Here is a 13,484-nt window from a genome sequence, read left to right as displayed (position 1 = left end):
TTCTGGTCTCGCGTGTCTTGCCTGTGAAGGATTGGGTGCAGTTTGATGGTTTGGAGGGTGAGGTGTTTCCCTTCCAGAAAAGTGCTCCTGCAGTTTCATTGCCTTTGATGATGAAAAGGAATGGTTAACAGAAAAGTAGAAGACACAGTGAAATATGCTGAAATCCAGTTTATGCATCTTTATTAATTTTTACTTTTTAATTTTTTAATGTTTTCTTATTTTGAGAGAGAGAGAGTGAGAAGGGGAGGAGCAGAGAGAGAGAGAGAGGGAGACAGAGTCCAAAGCAGGCTCCAGGCTCTGAGCTGTCAGCACAGAACCCTACATGGGGTTCGAACTCACAGACTGCGAGATCATGTCCTGAGCTGAAGTTGGATACCCAACCAGCTTAGCCACCCCAGCGGCCCTTTATGTTTGTTTTAAAGATTCTCTTATTTTTTTTTTTTTTTTTTTTTTTTTTAATTTTAGAGAGTGCGCGCAAGCAGGGAGGAGAGAGAATCTTAGGCAGGCTCCAAGCTCAGTGCCAAGCCCAGTGTGCTTTCTGGGTTCAGTGTCCACGGCCAACAGCTCCCTTTGACACACACTGGGACCGTGCTCCCCTCCTCAGCTTCCTTGTGTGCTCCTATCAGTAACCACCTCCTCCCACCCCCACCCCACGGGCAACACCATGTCCTTGTTGTCCAGCGGTCTAGCTTCCCAGGCCCTGGCTCCAGGTCTGCAGCCCTTCACTCCCTTTCCCGGTGCTGAAGGGTAAGGCCATACGAGGCCCTGAGGAGTCACGTGAAGCAGGTAGCTTACTTCAGGGGCTCCACCTAGTTCTGTGATGGAATGCTAACGATAACGTATATCCCCGGCACACGGTCTCTCCCTCCTTGTGTATGCACACCTCTCAGAAAAAGGCTTAATGCTTCAGGATGATGGATTCTGTGAATCAAACAGCTGCGTCTGATTTTCAGGGATTTGTCCTACCTTTAGCAGGCAAAATGGGAGCCCCTTGCAGGTTTGTTTTGGCTTCTGGTTTGGGGATCTGAGAGGTGCCACTGCCCAAGGGAACATGTCCTGGGAATGTCCGGTGAGAGTGGCAGGAACACAGGTGGAGGGACCTCAGACTGCTGTCCAGGGGGTAAGGGGAAGCCGGAGAAGTGCGGGCTGGGGAGCAGGTGGTTACCAGAGTGGTCGCAGGGGGCCCGAGCTGCAAACCACGTTAGACAATTGGGAAGGTAACCTCCCCAAATCCCTGCACTTCGGAATATCCGTGTTGGAATCCGTTTGACTTCTGAGAAGCTAATGGAAAATCTGACTCTGTGTGGATGATCTCTGCCTTAATGTTCCGTGGAGCCTTCTCTCCAGGTCAGATTTATAAAATTAGGTGATTTCAGTTTAAGATTGCATCCGCCTCTGATTCCTGCCCCTATATCCTGTCAGACACCTAGAATGCATTATGCACCTGTCGTATGTCAGGTCTTGGGAGAGGAGGAAGGGTTCTCCCTGCGGGCCAGAAAGGATGAAAAGGGGGACAGGCTCGTGTTCTGAGGGGCTGGGCCTGAGTGTGTGGGGATGGGGGCCGGGCAGGGCAGTTTCAGAGCAGGCTGGAGGAGGCCTGGACCACAACCCAAGGGCAGCAGAGTGATGGCTAGACAGAATCAAGGGAAGGGGTTATTGACATAGAAAGCATGCCGTTCTCTTAGGTCTCATAGCTTCCTTGTCGCCGAGGCTTTGTGGAGGGGTGGGTCTGAGGAAAACCAGGATTTCCAGCTAGTCAAGCTGGTGTTGAGGGGGTGACGCTGCCCTTGGGACATTTTGGAACCTCACTGGCTGCTGAGGGTGTGGGCGGAGCAAGGCAGGCCAGATGAACACCAAATTAAAGAGTCATGCAAAAACCCCAGTGTGGAAATCTTTTCCTCCCAGATTTAATTGCTCTGGGAGTTGAGAGCGATTCAGGGCAATCTGATGCAGCTGCTGGTAGCAGGTAGCTTTTGCACCGACAGGTGTCACCTTTGTCAGAACTCCTGGAACCGGACCCTTAAAAAGGGCATGTTTTCCTGTAGGGAAATCCTACCACAGTGAACCTACCTTTACGAAATAGGCCTGCTGCACCTTTCGGAAGTGCTGCTGGCTCTGAGCCTGGGCGGGGTAGGATGTCCCCTTGGAGTTGGCCAAGACCAGGTGACTTGGCGTCCCTCGGGACTGTCCTGTGGGACTGTCCCAGACACGCTCCTTCCCTCCGCTGTCACTCACGCTGTACAGAATGAGAAAGAACAGTGAGATTGCACCGTGAGGAATTGGGTTCTGTAACCCCCATATGAAAGGACACAAAGCCAAATGAAGGATTGGACTCGTGGTATAAAAGCAGCCGCTGGGAAGATCAGTTTTCCTGGAGAAGAGACATTGCATCGGGCAGAGCCAGTGAGCTGGGATCTAAATTAGAAATATGGAGATGGGGTAGCCGTGGGTCTGCAGGAGCAGCACACGGGGGGCTCTCCCCAGAGCCCGTGAGGGGTGCCCATGGCTGCACAAGGGGGCTCACGGAGAGCACAGTGAAGCACCCAGGCTTCCTTCAGGTGGAAAAAGCCTTCCTGCAGCCGTGGGTTCATAATCAGCCCCAGACCAAGCCCCGGACTACAGCCGCTCCTCAGTAACCAAGGGGTCAGGACACGGGGTGTTTGCTGATGGGAAATGGTTATTTCCAGGCTGCTTTTAACAAAACCCTGCCATTCCCAGTGCTCTCCAAGGCTGCTGTGGGGCTTGAGGGCTGCACGACATAAGCCACATTCAGACTGAGCATTCCCTGCCCTCCCTCTTGGCAGAACCTCAGTCATCGTTCCCTCCCTCTTGGTGGAACCAACTAGTTAGGGCTGAGGGGATAGGAGAGGTCAGCATGTGTTTCCTCCTAACTGATACTTGGCATCGGTAGGAACTGTCTGGAAATGATAACCCCTGGAAGCAGTTCTTATAAGTGACACTACAGACACTCTGTTTGGACAGTCAGTGTTAGGGACCCTCAGGACCATGCTGAGGCAAGAGGCAGGCTCTGCCCGGAGTGGGTAGGATTCTTTTGTTTTAGGGACCTGCTCTTGGAAGAGCTGCCCGAGGGTGGACGGTGGACTGCGAACCTTCCAGTAACTCACTGCTGAGGCAGTGGAGGGAAAGCATGTTGAAGGTCTCTGCTTCCTCACCTGGGTCCAGCCTGCTCTCACAAGAGCTTACTTAGTATTAGGGTCAAAGGTTCGTAGTTGCTTAAGTTGCCCTGGAGGTCTCCTTGTCCAACATGTTTGTGAACAGGTTGAAACCTTGAGAAGGGAGGCCTTCCTGCGTCTGTCCGTTCATCTGCCCAACAAACCCCACATCCCTATGTAACCAGCTGACTCCCTGCCCTTCGCACATCTCTGAGGGGTCAGGCAGGCACCACAAGTTGTCACTGTGGTGACTGAGATGGAAAAACTGAGGAGGTGACTGAGAAGGTGTTGTAAGAAGCATCCCCCAAAGGACTGTTTAAGCAGAGAAGTTGGATTGTGGGGGACGGGAGCTCTGCTGGGCAAAGGGAACGTCACGTCAGAAGAACTTGAAATGGTCTGACTTCTCCAGACCCCATGACAGGTGAGGTTGGAAAGCAAGAACCATCAGGACAGGAGGCTCTGTCCAGAAGAGACTGGACTCTGAAGGCTCTGGGGACACAGGGCTGTGAGGCAGGGACAGGTGTGATCAGATGGGAATAATTTCTCAGGGGATGCCACCCACCACTGTGTGGAAGCCCAGCTGGAGAGAGACTGAACGAGGTGAGCAGGGAGGCATCCTCGTGTGGTCCAGGCAGGGAAGACAAAGGCTTGCGGGCAGAGGCGGAGGGGGTCAGGGAGGAGCTCAATGCCGGTGAGGGGCTCGGTGGTCCTGCCTTTGGCGGCCGGCCTGTGGGTTACAGAGTTTGGTCAGGGAGCTGTCTGGGCGTCTGGGAGGCGAGGTGAGGCCAGGCGAGGCAGCAGAGGTGGCACGTTTTGAGCCCCCCGGGTGCAGGCCTGGCTGTGAGAGGGCGTGGGTGAGAGAAAAGACAGCGGGCGCTGTGCAGGAGGCAGGCACTGAGTGCACAGGACCCGGGTGGGGAGGAGGGATGGCGTGGCTGTGGCTGCAGGTGAGTTTCTGCATGTGGAGCAGCAGGTTTCCTGCTTGTTGGCAGCCTCTGTTTCCCCGTGAGGCAGGAAACGAGGCCTGTGCAGCAGGCGGCAGGCTCTGAAGCTGGGGGAGCGTACGGAAAGAGGGGAAAGGCTCTCCTGGCCACAGGGAAGGGAAGTAATAGAATGCACTGATTGGTTGGCCAAGGTCAAAGACCATCCAGAGAGGGGAGCCATCAAGACCGACTCCCCACATAGATCTGAGCACAGCAGCCTAATCTGAAGAGGTGCGGTCTCACGGTGAAACGTGATGGTGTCTTTTTAGGCATCAATACTAAATTATGCACAATGACCAGCAGGACTTGATTAAGGAAAGAGGAGTTGACGTGGTCTCAGCCACCCAGGGGTGGGGGAAGGACCCGATGGGTAGTTGGCTTGGTCTGGAACGGGTGTTGTGCTGAGCACACAGCGGGGGCGGGTCTCATGAAGGTGGAAAAATCAAGTCCTGGAATGGGCATTGGGGGTGGCAGCCAGGAGGGGAGGAAGGAGTCAGAGAGAGTGCAGTGAGCTCCTGGGCTCCAGGGTTACAGCCCAGCCTGCTGGGGAAGAGGTGCCGTGGAGCCCGAGGTCTCGTGCTCTTCCCTCTTCCCTATTTCTTTAAACTTTTATAATTTCAATAACAGTAAAATCAAGTATTAATGCGTTTTTACCAGCTTCATTGAATGTAATTAACATACCACGCTATCTGCTCAAAATATACAATTCCCTGGTTGGCAGTATGTTCAGAGTTGTGCCACGACCCCCACAACAATCAATCGATGACAGGCTCCTGGTCCCGTGCCCTCTTCACGTTATTTTGAGGAGAGAGTAAGGCCACTTGCATGAAGCTTGTAGAGGATGTGATTCAGCACATTTCAGAGCTACTGATCGCCCAGCCCAGATTTTATCAAAATACAAGATTTGCTCTCTTTCTCCTATGTTCATTTTGAATCTTTTTTGGAGATAAGTGCCTTCCCCCTAACCCTGTCTTGGTGGCTGCCTTTAAAGCTGTTGTCGGGCAGGAAAGCACAGTAGCAGGGAGGACGTGCTCCGGAGCCAGCATGTCCTGGTTTGAACCCCGGCCCCGCTGCTTCCCAACTGTGTGAACTTGGGCAACTTCCCTAACCTTTCTGTCTCGGTTTCTTCCTCTGTAAAATTGTATGAACATAGTGCCTAGCTGATAGGATTCTTGTGAGGATTAAATGAGTTGATGCTTCTAAAATGTATAGAAAACTGACAGATTGGAAGTGCTATGGGCATTCACTGTTAGTATTAATTGTTGTGAATTCCTGCTGGCCCTTTTCATTGCTGGTGGTGGTCAAGAAAGAAGACCCTTGTCAGGAAATGTATAATACTGTTTTCCTGCTTTGTTCGTTGACTCACGCCAGTCTGAGTGAGGGAATACGTAGGATTATGGCATTTACTAACAGAAGTCCAATTTCATTGTCAAGACAAGATGATTTTGATGCTGGCAAATGCGTTGACCTAGGTGAGTCTTCTCTTCGCAGTCCTGCCCTTCCTGTTCTGTCTGCCCCGGTTCTGTCACTGTCCGGTCCACTGTATTCCTGTCCTGACCTCCAACAGCCCTACCCAGCTCACCCTTCTCCTCCCCTGTACCTACTGTTTCTAAACACAGAATACTTGAAGACAAATGTAAAATCGTATACATGAAAGTGCTGAATCGGATGTATTTTGTCTGCTTAACACAATTAATAGCCTCTGTCAAGAAAGTTTTCTTTTTTTGAATTACTTACGGTACTTAGCAGTGGGTACTCAATAATAGTTACGTTAAATTGAAAATGAGAAAAATCTGTTTACTTTCTGAGAAATGTGTTCTTAAGCGTGTAAGCATTTTTCTTATGCTACAGATGGTGTTAGTTTACTAAACAAATCCCTTTTTAAATGGCTGGTGTAAGGGTCACCTTCAGCCCTGCCTCATCCACATGTACAGTGTAAACTAAGGAATGGCGGGTCCAGTTGTGACCCAGGGCTGGGGAAAGGGCGTGTGCAGTGGTCTTCGAGGATGACAGAGGAGAGTAGGTACAGGTAACTGGTAGAGTTACCATCATCCTGGACAATTGGGACAGTGGTTACAGTGACTGTGTTCTGTTTTCCACAAAACAAGATGCTTTTTTGTTTTTTGAAGCCAGCTCTAAAGATAAAGAATGCTTAATGTGTGCTTAATGCCCTTCAGAATGTTTAATGTAGTGAAACATGTAAATTTGAGGATGGCAGAGAGTACTATGTAGCTCATTTGCTAGGTACTTAATACCTGGTGTGTGCCCAGAACCCAATTCTTTTTGTTTTTTTTGTTTTTTTGAGGGAGGGTGCAAGCGAGTGAGGGGAAGAAAGAGAAGCGGGGCTCGTGTTTTACCTGAAGTGGGGCTTGAGATCACAAACCATGAGATCATGACCTGAGCTGAAGTCAGATGCTTAACCAACTGAGCAACCCAGGCACCCACCCGGAACCTAAAGAATCCTCAGTTCTTTGAGGGGCAGGTGAAAAAACAGTGAGGCATACTCCTTGAGCCTAATAAGCTTGCACTTCGTAGCGACAAGGCAATGTACAAAAGCCAACGGCGAACTGGATTAGTGTATGTGTAAGTGCTTGATCATGAGGGATTCCTAAGTGAGATCAAGAGTGGCCAGGATGGGCTTCAGAGATGAGGACAGACTTGAGTGGAGCCTGGACAGTGGTGTTTAGATGAGCATAGAGGGGGGGCTCTCCTGCTCTTGGCATTGGGCTGAGTGAGCAGGGAAGTGGTACTAGCGGTAGCCATGGCACATTCATGACACTGAAGTCACGGGCCCAATGGCAGGGAAGACACAGGGTCACATTTGTCCCAGCTCTGCTCTCGTGGCCTTGGGCTCCATGCTCATGCTCTCCTAACCCCTTCAGTGGCTACCAACCAGCAGGCTCTTTGAGGCTTAGTGCACTCCTATGGACACTACTGGAGCCTGCCCACATGGCGTGTGGAAAGCATGGCTTACGGGATCCAAAGTGTTCGTGGCCGAATCTTGTTTTCCTTGTCCAGTTAGGGTCCAGGTCTGAGAGCTGAATCCAGCCCCTGTGAGGTCAACTTACCGCTAGACTCCCATCTCCCTACGGCGTGGCTCTCTGCTTGCTTCTTCCTTTTCACACAGCACTCTGCCCTCTTCTATGTTTTTGCAGGTCCCTAAAGGAACTGACCAGAACTGGGCACAGAAGCTCTATGACCGTCACTCTGGCAGCCAGCACTTCCAGAAACCCCGCATGTCCAACACAGCCTTCATTGTGGTCCACTTTGCTGATAAGGTGAGTGTCTCTGTGGGCTCTGTGGGCTCCCCCTCCATGGGCTCAGGGCTCACAGGGAGTGGTTTCAATTGAAGTGGCCTAAACCCTTCTTAGGAAGGGTCCTCTTGTACCCTTTCTTTCCTTTCCCACACCCCTCTGTGATCCATCAAAGTGTCATCACATGGCAGAGCCCCAGGCGGTGGAGGGAGGCTCTAGCTACCCAATCATATGCTTAACCAATATTTACTGAGGGTCTCTTCCCTGGGAATGCAGGAGCCGTAAGATAGTCATGAATCTCCCCTGGACAGAGGAGGAGGATGTAAGAATAGAGTGGGGCCCTTCTTTGGGCAGCTCCTTTTCGAGGAACTGGTGTGCACAGAATTCTGCTACATGGAGTTCTGTTTGTGCGAGCCCGTGCTTCCCAAATTTTAATCTGCACATAAATCACCTGGGGTCTCGTTAAAATGCAGATTCTAGGGGCGCCTGGGTGGCGCAGTCAGTTAAGTGTCCGACTTCAGCCAGGTCACGATCTCGCGGTCCGTGGGTTCGAGCCCCGCGTCGGGCTCTGGGCTGATGGCTCAGAGCCTGGAGCCTGTTTCCGATTCTGTGTCTCCCTCTCTCTCTGCCCCTCCCCTGTTCATGCTCTGTCTCTCTCTGTCCCAAAAATAAATAAACGTTGAAAAAAAAATTAAAAAAAAATGCAGATTCTAATTCAGTGGCCTTTTCAGCACCCAAAGGATGCCTTGGGCCATCTTATGGGAACTCCTTTTTTGAAACAATGTTTTTCCACAAAACGAATACTCAATTTGCTCTGTGTAATTCCTGATCACATCTTGGGTTTGCATTTTAAATGGCAACATCTGTGGGTTCCCCAGTTACTCACAACTGGTCAGAAAACAAGTATAGATGAGCTGAAAGGATTTAAGTGCTCAAGCAGCTGCAGAAGGCTCCAGGTCAGGCTGAAGCGCTTGACTTCTGTTTCTGTTTCCCTTTGGGGCCCCAGGTGGAGTACCTTTCAGATGGTTTTCTGGAGAAAAACAGAGACACGGTGTATGAAGAGCAGATCAACATCCTGAAGGCCAGCAAGGTAAAGGGCGTCAAAGACGGGGAGCTAGGGCAGGACCGTCCATGGCCAGGGCTGCGTGTGGTGGTTGGGGGCCCTGCTCTGGAATGGTGGCAGGCAGGGGGAAGGCGAAGGGGCTGGTAGGTTATTTCCATCTGAAAACACTTGAGGGTGGTGTGGTGGAGGGAAGAAAGGAGGTGGTGAAGGATGGGGGGTGCCGGGGGTGGGGGGTAGGGTTGGCAACTGGGAAAGATCCCAGCTAATGGAGGGACATTGCAAGGGGCGGGGGTACCAGAGGGGACCATCAGGAGAGGGTACAGCAGTGAGTGTATCCATGAAAATGTCACTGGCGTTTATTATGTCTCTTGTCATCATGTCCTACCTGCCAGTATAAAATGATTTAAATCCTCTAAGATCCTGGTATTCATGCATCTAATTTCTGCTTAGCACCTACAGAATCTTCCTATAAGCAAACACTTAGATGTAATAGAAAGGGGGCCCTTGGGTGGCCCAGTGGGTTAAGCATCTGACTTCGGCTCAGATCATGATCTCACAGTTTGTGAGTTCAAGCCCCGTGTTGGGCTCTCTGTTGGCAGCTCAGAGCCTGGAGCCTGCTTGGGATTCTGTGTCTAGCTCTCTTGGCCCCTCCTCCAGTTGCACGGTCTCTCTTTCTCAAAAATAAAGAAAATTTTAAAAAAATTAATAGAAATAAATAAATGGAATAGAGGGTAGAATTTGAGGGAACGTTAACTGTCTTTTATCTACTTAATTTATTGTGAGCACAACAAAAAGACAGCAAATTACTGTGTCCATTCCACAGGCAGAGGTTACAAGGCACCGAGTCACCTAAGCAAATATTAAGCACCAACCTTGTGAGGCACTGCCCCCTACACAGCTCGCATCATACAAAGGTGGATAAGACAGATTCTAACCTTGTAGGTGCGTATATCCTAGTGGGCTATGAGTGGCAGATAACCACCCAGGAGCTGCACAGCAGGGAGATGGAGGAAGAGGGCCCTGCAGCCACGAGAGGCGGGGGTACCACCATTCCAGAAGGCCAGCGTACTAATGCACGTGCTGTTGGCGGCTGCAGCCCTTCAGAGAAAACCCAGAAACAGACTCGCCAGGATTTGGGAGGCTTTCTCCCAGACCTCGTGATATTGCACTCCCTGCGGGGGCCTGATAACACTAGACATCGCAGATTAATGGCTTTTTGTGATAAGTTTCAGACAAATGGCAATAGGGGGAGATGCTGGAATGGAGAAAGTACACCAACCAGAATGGACCCAAGGACAGAAGGACAAGTAAAGCCCATTACATCACATGACCCCAAGCAAGGGCTCTAGGGAAGTTTTGGCTTCGTACCAGCATGTGGGTGGCTCGGGGCAGACTCCGGCTCGGTGTCCTCTCTGGATATCTGCACCATTAGTTACTGAGGGAAATTTGGGTAAATGTGTGTATCACTTTGGAATTCAACACAAGATCAACCTCTCGGCTTGCCAAGTCTGCAGCTCTGTAGTCCATGGTCGGTAATAGGGCTTGTTCTATTCTGTGAAAGGGAGGTGGGGACAGAGGAAGCACAGGCCACAGGGAGAAAAGCACGGGGAGCTACCAAGGCGTGAGCTCTTGGAGCACATTGCTTCATCGTGCTTCAACGCTTGCAGCCCTGTGACCACCTGTTAGTGACACAGTATCGTCAGAAGCTGAGAAACTTCACTGTTTTGTTAGAAGTTTCTCCTTGCAGGTAGGAGCACAAGTGAAGGGTGGGTGGGGAGTGGTAATGAATACATATAGTTAAGCTCATGGATCTTATAGTCTAGTGAAAAAGACAGGGATTTGTGGTATGGAAAAAGCAGTTTGTTGGGGTCCCCAAGACCACCCCCAGATTCAACTATTTGCTGGTAACACTCACAGAACTCAGCAGTTATACCTCAGGCTCTGACTTATTAGATCAGAAGGATACATAGCACATCAGCAAAGGGCAAGGTACATGGGGTGAAGTCCAGGGGAAACCAGGCCCAAGGTGATAGGAGTCCTTTTCCAGTGCACAGAATGTGCTTCATTCCACAGCAGCGAGTTGTGATGTGAAGTATAGACTAGGGCAGCTGGTCTGAGCAGAGGTGTTCAGAGTTTTTTCGGGAGTCCGTTACGGAGGCACCCTTTGCCTGGCATGTACCAAAATTTCAGACTCCCAAAAGGAAGGCAGGAGTTCAACATACACTGTATTGTTTGCATGAACCTCTTGGACCCAGTGAACCATTCTTACCAGGGATTGGTGAAAACCCTCCCAAAATCAAGTTCCCAGCCAAGGGTCAACCTTACAAGGAGGCCCTCCCAGGGATAGCAGTCTTAAGTGTGCCGTGTTAGGTCTTTACTGTATAGGAGTGTCATGTTAGTTTGGGGGTACTGGGTTTTTATTAGAAATGAGATATAGACTCATAAATTTAAGTAGCATAAATCATTCTCTGCCATTCCTTTACCCACCTTTTCATCAGTTACCATTCTGCATAGACAAGCATGTTGGTACATCTTTGTAAGATTGAAATGAATCCCATTATATATAGTTCTTTAGTTTTTCACTTATATCTTTGCTGTCTTTCCACATGACTGTATCATTTTTTTAATAGTTGGTATTTTGATAATTCAGATAATCTACAATGAATGCCCTTTGCATACATCTTTTCTTTGTACAATTACATCAGTCAGGTAAGTTTTTAGAAATGAGGTCAGTTGTTCAAAGAGTATGCACGTCACATTTATAGATAATCCTGGATTGGACATGTAGGATAGGTCCATGATCTACTCTCAGAAGATAATGGTCGTCCTTTTCCCTACCCACCTGCTGCACTCCAGCTTTCCTCTTGACCGACTAATCTTTTTTTTTTTTTTTTTCAACGTTTATTTATTTTGGGGACAGAGAGAGACAGAGCATGACCGGGGGAGGGGCAGAGAGAGAGGGAGACACAGAATCGGAAACAGGCTCCAGGCTCTGAGCCATCAGCCCAGAGCCCGACGCGGGGCTCGAACTCACGGACCGCGAGATCGTGACCTGGCTGAAGTCGGACGCTTAACCGACTGCGCCACCCAGGCGCCCCCCGACTAATCTTTCTAAAGAACCAGTGACCTTGTTGCCAGCCCCCAGCTGCATCCCAGCACACCCTCACAGGTGCCATGATGGTGGCCAGCAGCATTCAGAGATTAAGAGGGGCTTCCTGTCCTCCTAGACCCTGGCAGGAGGAGGACTAAGAACTCTCCACCCTGAGCCCATTCCAGACATCCCAGAAAGTAGAAGGCGAAGACTGAAATTAGGTCACTGTAAACCTACAGATGGGCCCGACACAGACCACAGCTACAAATCAAAGAGTGGCTCCAACTGTGCTTTAAATCCTTTGGACAGATGGACATGTCTGGCAGCACCTGTCATGGTAGCATTTTTGAAACTCATTGTTCATTGAGCCTCTGTCATCTTTAAAAGTTTGTTTTTACAGCAGTCCTAGAAGGTTTATGTTTCCAACTCCATATTACAAAGAGAAAGCTACCTGGAAGGACACAAAGCCCTATGGCATGGAGTTAATGCTCAGTTTTGGGGTTGGTTTTCTTCTCCCTAAGCACAGATAAGTCTCGAATCTTAATATGTAAACTCATAGTTTTATTTGAAGTATTTTTATTTTATGGGAGATCTGTTAGCTTTTTTCTTTTTTTTTTTTTTTAATGTTTATTTTCGAGAGACTGACAGAGTGCAAGTGGGGGAGGGGCAGAGAGAGAGGGAGACACAGAATCCAAAGCAGGCTTGAGGCTCTGAGCTGTGTCAGCACAGAGCCCGACATGGGGCTCAAACTCACAAACCATGAGATCATAATCTGAGCCGAAGTTGGGTGCTTAACCAACTGACCCACCCAGGCACCCCTCCTATTAGCTTTGTTTCTTTGGTGTGGCACCCCTGATAAGAAATTAAGAAATCATTGCGAATAACTAAGCAGTATTGGCTGCAAGACTCCCACGTACCCTACCAGCCAAAGGGATGTTTGAAGAACTCCCACCAAGAGCAACGAAATAAAACAGTGTTAATGAGAATGTAATTAGTAAAGCCAGTTATACTGTCTAAGAGGTTATAATGTAGCGAATTGCTTTCTCAGCTATTGGAGAGCTATAAATAGAGACTTAGGAAGTGCTTCTTTAAAACATGACTTTAAGTCATTAAGAGACTGATTTGTTTCAGGTAGTAAAGATGGAGATTTCTGCCTCCCAGTGTTGATGATAAAAAACAGTGTTTTATCTGGGGAAAAAAAACCTCAAAAGGAGCATATGTTTAAGATTTCTGGGTGGCTCAGTCAAGCGTCTGACTTTGGCTCAGGTCATACCTCACAGTTTGTGGGTTCAAGCCTCACGTCGGGCTCTTGTGCTGACAGCTCAGAGCCTGGAGCCTGCTTCGGATTCTGTGTCTCCCTCTCTTTCTGCCCCTCCCCTGCTTGCGTGTGCTGACTCCTGATTTTGGCTCAGGTCATGATCTCATGGTTTGTGAGTTAAGTCCTGCATCAGGCTCTGCACTGATAGTGCAGAGCTTGCTTGGGATTCATTCTCTCTTCCTCCCTCCCTCCCTCCCTCCCTCTCTCTCTCCTCCCCCCTTCGTTGCTTATACTCTGTCTCAAAAATTTTTTTAGAAAAAATTAGTTTTTGAACTTGTGTGTTCATGTTCTGTGAGTAAATACCCAGTAGTGGAATTACAACATCATGTAGTAATTTTTTGAGGAACCACCATACTGTTTTCCACAGTGGCTGCAGCAGTTTGCATTCCCACCAACACTTGTTATTTCTTGGGGTTTTTTTGAGTTCAGCCATTCTCACAGGTGTAAGGAGCTATCTCATTGTGGTTTTGACGTGCATTTCCCTGATGATTGGTGACGTTGAGCATCTTTTCGTGTATCCATTTGCCATTTGTGTATCTTTGGAAAATTGCCCATTCAGGTCCTCTGAATTAAAAAAAAAAAAAAAAATCAGTTTTTTTTTT

General features: G+C 49.2%; 1 protein-coding gene across 3 annotated transcripts in view; it reads left to right on the top strand.

Annotated features, from left to right (window-relative positions):
- The window catches only part of MYO5B (myosin VB), a 340,352-nt gene that overhangs the window by 227,260 nt on the left and 99,608 nt on the right, over positions 1-13,484 (top strand). For all 3 annotated transcript variants that reach the window (XM_045459496.1, XM_045459497.1, XM_045459498.1), the window contains exons 13-14: positions 7,312-7,434; positions 8,417-8,500. In XM_045459496.1, coding sequence (XP_045315452.1) covers positions 7,312-7,434; positions 8,417-8,500 — 207 coding nt within the window. The remainder of the gene's footprint in view (positions 1-7,311; positions 7,435-8,416; positions 8,501-13,484) is intronic.

This window comes from Leopardus geoffroyi, chromosome D3 (genome assembly GCF_018350155.1).
Source record: "Leopardus geoffroyi isolate Oge1 chromosome D3, O.geoffroyi_Oge1_pat1.0, whole genome shotgun sequence".
In the NCBI taxonomy this organism is placed as follows: Eukaryota; Metazoa; Chordata; class Mammalia; order Carnivora; family Felidae; genus Leopardus; species Leopardus geoffroyi.
Note: the sequence above shows the minus strand (reverse complement) of the source record. Positions and strands in the feature narration are given on the sequence as shown.